General features: G+C 42.4%; 1 protein-coding gene across 1 annotated transcript; it reads left to right on the top strand.

The window, feature by feature from the left end:
- Positions 1 to 356: 356 nt before the first annotated feature.
- Positions 357 to 1,313, top strand: LOC113178042 (olfactory receptor 7A10-like). The gene has a single exon (XM_026382523.2). It carries the CDS (start codon positions 357 to 359, stop codon positions 1,311 to 1,313), a length of 957 nt encoding a protein of 318 aa, XP_026238308.2.
- Positions 1,314 to 8,328: the final 7,015 nt, after the last annotated feature.

Genomic DNA, 8,328 nt, shown 5'->3' with positions numbered 1-8,328 from the left:
CACCGAGCCACAACCCCAGCCCCAAGAGCTGCTGTTTTTAATAATTGCCTACATACATTTGTTCTCCATAATGAAAACTTAGGGTCTTCTATTTTTCAGCAGCCTGTGCCCATTGCAGAGCCAGGGCCAGGAACAGGATAGGAACTCAAGGCCCCTTCCTCGAGGACATAGAAGGATTGTTCATTGGTAGAATACAAACCATGCTGAGGAAAATGTAGAGAAGGACTGAAATTTCTAATTAGGAATAAATCAGCTTATTAGGGAACAAATCTGCTAACTAGGAATGGCACTGAGGTCACCCTAAAAGGGATTAGTTTAAAAAACTACTCATGTTCAATTTTTTCTCTTCACAGCACATGGATTCAAAGAATTTCAGACAAATTTCTGAAGTTCTTCTTCTGGGACTTTCAAAGGACCCAGAAATTCAACACCTTATCTTTGGCCTTTTTCTGTCCATGTACCTGGCCAACGTGCTGGGGAACCTGCTCATCATCCTGGCCACCATCTCAGACTTCCACCTGCACACGCCCATGTACTTCTTCCTCTCCAACCTGTCCTTTGTGGACATCTGCTTCACCTCCACCACTGTGCCAAAGATGCTGGTGAACATCCAGATACAGAGCAAGGCCACAACATATGCAGGCTGCATCGTGCAGATTTACTTTTTTACATTGTTTGTAGGGTTGGAGAACTTTCTCCTGGCTGTGATGGCCTATGACCGGTATGTAGCCATCTGTCACCCGCTGCACTACATGGTCATCATGAACCCCAGGCTCTGTGGACTGCTGGTTTTGGTTTCCTGGATCACAAGTGCTCTCAATTCCTTGTTACAAAGTTTAATGACGTTGCGACTGTCCTTCTGCACAGATGTGGAAATACCACACTTTTTTTGTGAACCTAATCAGTTGGTTTATCTTGCCTGTTCTGACACTTTCTTGAATAATACGGTGCTCTATCTTGTGGCAGGGCTGCTGGGAGTTGGCCCTCTCACTGGCATCCTGTACTCCTACTGCAAGATCATTTCTTCCATCCGTGCAATCTCATCAGCTCAGGGCAAATGCAAAGCCTTCTCCACCTGTGCATCTCACTTTTCCGTGGTCTCCTTATTCTATTGCACACTCCTAGGAGTGTACCTTAGTTCTTCTATTGCACAAAATGCACACTCCAGTGCAACCGCCTCTGGGATGTACAGTGTGGTCACCCCCATGCTGAACCCCTTCATCTACAGTCTGAGGAATAAAGACATCAAGAGCGCTCTGAGAAGACTCTTTTGTGAAGAAATTATCAAAGAGCCCATGTTGGTGGGTCTTTAAAAATTGCTTTTGATCACAGGGCTCAAAGCCTCATAGTGAAAAATTAGAAATGTTTTTTGTTAGAATTTTGAAATATGACTTGTTCCTTCTATCCATTTCCTGAAGTTTCTCTTTCTTCGATTTCAACTTCTCTATGAGAGTCATAAAACACAGCTGCTAAGCTTTCTGCTCCCTCTGAGATCTGAGCAGTTTTCTTCCTCTTTATCATCTACATACATTCTCAAAGTGATTTTCAATCCTGAATTAGAGACATTGGAAATTCACACTTATCTCAAGGGACAACATACATTTCTGAAAAACATTTTTTTTCTCAAATGATGGGTCATACCAAGTGACTTTTCTTTTGTTGATATTAAAACACACTAATCTGCTGTCCTCCGTGTATAAAAAATGCATTTGACAGTTAAGATGGCCTGTGTAATAATCCTATACTGGAGGGAATCCCACAGCATGGCTTTGCCCTGTGGGTCCCTCATGTCTCCGCGCGTCCCCATCTCACCTGCTATTCCTGATGAGGCAGATTCCAACAGACCAGTGAGCTTCATGGCTGAGCACTGGCTTTTCTTCTCACCATTGGGATTCTTTTCTCTTGCCCAGCTTGGTGTCCACAGTCTCTACCATAATCACTGGCAAAGCTTATTTTCAAATACATGTCTCCACTTGAAGTCTAAATGGATAGAAAAAATTGAAATGAAAATATGATTACTTTGGCCTCAAAATCAGAGAGGACTTTAAATATGAGATAAACTTCTACATTACACATTGCATTACTTTGCACATATGTCTTTTCATACTGCAATTATAATCACTGAGGTGGGGAAGGTTGGTGTTCATGTGTCAGGGGTTTGTTTACTGGGGACTGGTCAGCATTTTTTTAGGTTGTGTTATTGAGTCATTGACGTGTTTCTGCTTAGAAATTTCCAGTGCTGCCTAGAAATATCAAACCTTCCATTGTTCTAAGTGAAATATTCCTCCCCTTTCTGAATTTTGCCACAGCACTATAAAGGTAGTAAATGAGCAATACCCATATCCTTCATTATGTGTGTCCTTCAGGCTCAGGATGACTTCAGTCCTCAAGATCAAAGGGTGGCTCACAAGGGAGATGAATTCCTGCCCCTCATGTGATTCCAGGCCATGGGCTCTCCCGAAAACATACATGTGCTTTTCCTGAGCCAGAATTAGAAAACCAGATTGTCCCATTTGTTGAAAAAAATCCTTATTAGACCATTTGCATTGAGGACTGCTTGTTCTGAAGCAATAGCTAGCTATTACATAAACTAAAGGAAATAGAACGGAGGGCAATTGTAATAATATCCCAGTATGTATTTTTTTATTTGTTCTGATTTTAAAGGCAATATTCACAGTTGAATACAAAATGTGGGGTTAAATAGTCAGAAGTTTCAGGGATGAGGGCTTAGACACCTGTGGTGTCTGTCCTTCTGTCCGTCACATCCTCTACCCACCAAGGAGCTCTGACCTAGGGAAGTGCCCCCCCCACACACACACACACACATTCACTAACATGGTTCTCACTCTGTCTACTTGCTTGAATGGAGTGGCCACCAAATTTCGGTGAAGGGAAATATAGTAAATGTCTTAGGCTTCACAGACCTGATGGTCCCTCACAGTGACACTGCTCTGCAACAGGAGTGGCAGCCATCACAGGTAACATACAAATGAGCAGGTGTTACTGTCTCTCAATAAAACTTGACTTATGGAGACCAAAATTTGAATTTGATGCAAAATCACAATGAGATACTATTAACATCCCTTAAAATGAACGTAAAATAGCTGATCTCTTGGAAGTGGAGAGTAGAGTAAGGGTTACCAGTGAATGGACAGCGGAATAGAAAAGGGTAATGGAGATAGGTTGGTCAACAGGCACAAAGGTACAGGCAGACAGGAGGAATGCACTCTCTTGTTCCATTGCATATGAAGGTGACTAAACGACAAAATCATGCTCTATATGTGTAATAAGGATTGTAATGCATTCCACTGTTGTTGTGTATTTAAAAAAATAATAAAATCAACAAAAAAATAAATAGATAAAAGATCGCTGGAAGAGAGGATTTTGGATGATCTCAGCACAAAAATATGATACCTGTTTAAGGTGATGGATAGACCAATATCCTTGAATTAATCACTACATAAATGTATACATATATCAAAATATCATTTTGTAACTCGTAATTACATAAAATTATCATCAATCAAAAATAGACTAATAATTAAAAAGTAACATAAACTTTCAGGAAGAAAATAATAATGTTGTTGAGAAGGGGGAGAACCAGGAATCCTCAAACATTACCACCAGGAATGGAGAATGTGTCCACTACGGGGGAAAACACTTGGGCAGTTCCTCAAAACAGAATTATCTTAACCCCAACAACTCCACCCCATCAAAGAATCGAAAACAGGGACTCAAATAGACACTTGTACATCAGTGTCCACAGCAGCAATGTTTGTAGTAACCAAAAATGGGGGAAAACAGTGTCCACCAGCAGACGCTGGCATGAACACGGTGAGTGTTCATCACAGATCATTCAGCCAGGGAAAGAATCTACGTGCTGACACTTGCCGCAAGGGTGAACTCTGCAAGCATTAAACTAAATAATAAACTAAAACAGAAGGACACATCTAGTGGGATTCCACTCATATGAAATAGCTAAAATATGCGAATTTGTAGAGATAGGGATTAGATGGGAACTGAGCAGGGGCTGGGGGAGGGAAGTGAAGAGTTCTTTCTCAATAGTTACAGAGTCTCTTTGGAGTCACGATAACTTTTGGAAACTGAGTAATTGTGAAATGTATTTCATTCCACTACAATTAACATGGCAAATTTTATGTTACATGTTTATGTTATATGTCTTAATCACAGTAAAAACAAATAATTATTCAATATGAGTTTCATACAATTTTCAATTGTCACAATTACTGCTCTTGCTTTTATTTTTTTCAGCCACTTGAAAACATAAAACCCACTCATGCCTCATTTCAAAACAGGGGCGAATGGGTTTGGCCTGTGGACCGTGGCTTTCCAGCTGCTCCTCCAAGGTGCACAGGGACTAGAAAGTGCCATCCCAGAGCCGTTTCTGATCTGGTGGGCTCCTGGGTGCATGGCCTGGGGGAAGGTGTGGGGGTGTAAGGTTGGGGAGGATGACTGGAGACAAGACCCTAATGGAGCTGGGATATGGGGTGACCCAGTCCTTCATGTCCCCAGCTGTGGAGGACTACCGCTCTGTGCAACGCCAGGGCCACAATTCCACCCGCTGTGTCAATGTGAAGGGCAGCCAGAGAGGCCACCATTGTCATGGACAGGTGGCTGCGTGCAGGACCCTGATTGGCTAATTCCATGATTTATGAAGGTGTATGACCCTGACACACAAGCATGTGTGCATTGATATACACACTTGTGTGCTCACAGATACGCATACATACACTCTGCTCATGGCTATACATGGGAGCACACTTGTTGGTGAGAAAACAGAAGTCTACATGGGCACACACATGCACAAGCAAAGAAAAGGCCAGCACATGCAAGCATGCATGCACGCATGCTCACACTCATGCGCACACACCTACCCACACACACCAGTGTGTGCTTCTGCTGCTTTTCCCCACAGAGGTCCCTACTCAAAGTGGACACCACCTTCTGGAGACAACAGCCAGTGAGTGGCAGCCACAGCAGAAGCCCAGGGCAGAGAAGGACTCTCACCAACACCATCTGCTCCACTCTCTGCCCCAAGATCCCTATCTCTGGCTCTGACCCCCTCTACCCCGTGTTTCTCCCACTTCTTTGACAAAGCCCAGAGTTGTTCTGAGACTTCCTGATGCTCAGCCAGTAACTAAACATTGGGTGACAGTGCTAAGGAGGTGAGACTTCAGGAAGGCAGGAAGCTTCATGGACAAGCAGCAATAGAAGCTAGCTCCACCTGAGTTCTAACCTAGTCTCCTGGGAACAGAGAAAGAGCAGGAAATTTTTCCTCTCTGCTCAGACCAATATCCCACTGGGAAATCAATGCTCAGGGATTGAAGGATCAAGAGGAGATTCACCTAATGAGCAGGAGAGGGAGCTGTCAGTAGAGCCTCTGATGCTGTCACCCAGAGGGTGCATCTTGGGCTGGATGGGGACATTGTGGTCTGTTTGGGGGTCCTAAATCAAGCTAGGGGTCAAAGGCTTCACTCCTTCTTGTTTGTCTGGGGGCAGAGTTTCAGTATCCACCCACCAGGCTAGAATCCAGATTCCCACCCTTAGACCTTCTTTTCAGAGACCACATCCAGGTGAGTATGAGACCCCAGTAGATACTGCAGGAATATTTAGCAAGAATGAAAGTTGGCAGAATTTACCTAAGGTCACCTGAACCAAGCCAGCCTAGCTGAGACATCCCTCTCATTGTGTACATGACTACTGAGCAATTTATTTAATGTGTTAAAATTATACTGGTTTTTAGAAGCTACAATGCATGGATCATGGTTGACAATTATATATTGGGAATAGAAGTCTAATTGAATCAGACTCGATGAAGAAGTAAAGTATTTTCCATAAAATTAGAACATATCCAAAAGAGTTTAACATTATAAAGATCAGACTATTACACTATTGACAAATACCACTTTGCAACACAGCTCCGAGATTCCACAGTAACTACTGTCTTGCTGGGTTTTTCACAGGAGCAAAGTAACTTATTCACTAGGACAAAGGAGAAAATACATTGATTTACATTGCAACACTGCTGAGGCTGGATGTATTTTGGGTGTGTTAGCCAATCTCTTTCTCTGCAATTCCATATTGTTTGTGCAAGTTCTTTTTTTCTTTTAGTTTTATTGATTTTATTTTTTAAAAATACATGACAACGGAGTTCATTACAGTTCTTATTAAATAAACAAACAAACAAACAAACAAAAACTCTTAGCGATCCATTTCTTTCTTTCTTTTCATCCAGTAGGTGAAGTTGTCTCATCCAGTAGATGTCTCTGCCCTCAGGAGGGTGTAGGTAATCAGGGTGAGAATACTGGACTTGGTGTGGAGCATCTGGAAGTGGGTAGTGCCACCCACCAGTCCCAGCAGGGAAATAGCGCCTCACAGGTCTTTTTTGAGACCACTCCCCGGACTTGAGCACCCAGTGTTGTCTCCATCTCTTGCCTGGAGCTTTCCCAGATCCTAGTCTCTCTGTTAAGCTTCAGACTTTAGTCCCCTCCCCTCTCTTACTTATCAGGTCCCAACTGCAGAACCTCTCACCCCCAGGCTCACACCACGTGGGAGATGCCCTGTTTGCAATGCACTCCTGTCCAGCTGAGAGCTATTTTTGTGATGGGTGGTCACTATGCAGAGTTAAGGCTGTTGGGAAGGTGTGGGGGGGATTGGAAATCAGGTACCCGCTCAGAAGGTGATCCAATCTGATAGCCACACCCACCACAAGGTGGTGAGGAGGGTTTTCCAAGATGTAGTCCGTCTGCTTCCAGCGCCAGGGTGTCAAGTGAGGTGGGGGGAGCTGGGCGATGGCCCTATATTTTGTGTAGGTAGCAGCCGAGTAGTGACCTGCTTGGGAGCATCGCGCAGTCTGGAGCTCTGCAGAGGTGCTGACAGGTGGTTCTGCTAAACCACTTGTGAGCCATGTGTGAGCTAGAACTGCGGGCTTTGGGTCCAGAATCAGCAGATTTACTCGGGCCCAAAGGCCTGATATCTTCACAGTGCTGGTGATTTCTGTGAAAACCTGCTGTATAGGGGTCCTCTGACACTCTCTGAGATATCCTATTCTGTCTAGGTGAGATCTTGTGGAGAATTTGCCTGTCTGCTGTCTTGGTTTCACGCCACAGAGCAGCCAGAGACAGGACTCCTCTATTTTGCCATCTTGGATCTCCTGTTTGTGCAAATTCTTTTTTTCTTTTTTCTTTTTTTTTTTTGGTGGGAGGGGAACCAAGTGTTCTAACTTTTGATTTTGTTCTTTCACAGGATCAATTGGTTTTCCACTGTTGGCCATTTACAATCTCATTATTTTATATATTATAGATATATTTGGGGAAGGGGGCATGTGAGAGTTTATAAACTTTTTGTGGTCAAACCTACCTCAGTCATATTGCAGACCCATTCCCTCCATAGCTTTTTAAATCTTGACAGTTCCTCTGCACAGCTTTTGGTAATCAATTGTCTCTTTTGCTTTTTGCTACCTTATTGCACATGCTTTTCCTTATTGCTTTCTGGAATTGACACTATTTATATAAATAGCAAACATATCCTGCCACATGATGGAACCTATTTTTTTTTTGCATTCAACTAAAGATTGCCCAAGTCTTTCTCATAAGCATACTTTTATACATAGAAGCTTTACTGTATTTATGGAGATTCCCTGTCTATACAACAGGTGTAAATAATTGGCATCATAGGATTCCTATGAGGAACAATGAAAAGATGTATGCAACGTGTCTAGCTCTCACATGTGGTGAGAACTCGGAATTCAAGAGTTTTCATCATGGTTGAGACTTAATTTCATCATTCTTGCCATCATGTCCAAAGTCATAAGCTCTTTTTAATCCATTTATGTTTATATAGGATGAAATAATTGTGGGTGCTTCTTTCACTGCTCCCAAGTATCTGTTTTTTATTATTATATTTCTAGGTCTTTGCCAATTCAATCTTGAATTAGATGCTCATGTTGATGGAATAAAATTATTATTTGGGGCCTTTTGTTGAGAATTTACTTGAAATGTTAATCAGTTTCATTCAATGCAGTTATTTGAGACCCCTTTAAATACTCAATCATTCCTTTAAAAAATACCTTTATTTTATTTATTTTTATGTGGTGCTGAGGATTGAATCCAGCACTTTGCATGTGCTAGGCGAGTGCTCTACCATTGAGCCACAACTCCAGCCCCAAATACTCAGTCATCCTTTTCAGTGTATAAACTAGCTTGCTTCAATCTCTTCTGTATTTTCTAACATTTTTTCACCTTTGTAAAAACACACAAAGAAAGCAAGTAAGATCTCCACTCATGTGGATCTTACATTGAAATGGCA

Source organism: Urocitellus parryii, chromosome 3 (assembly GCF_045843805.1).
Source record: "Urocitellus parryii isolate mUroPar1 chromosome 3, mUroPar1.hap1, whole genome shotgun sequence".
In the NCBI taxonomy this organism is placed as follows: Eukaryota; Metazoa; Chordata; class Mammalia; order Rodentia; family Sciuridae; genus Urocitellus; species Urocitellus parryii.
Note: the sequence above shows the minus strand (reverse complement) of the source record. Positions and strands in the feature narration are given on the sequence as shown.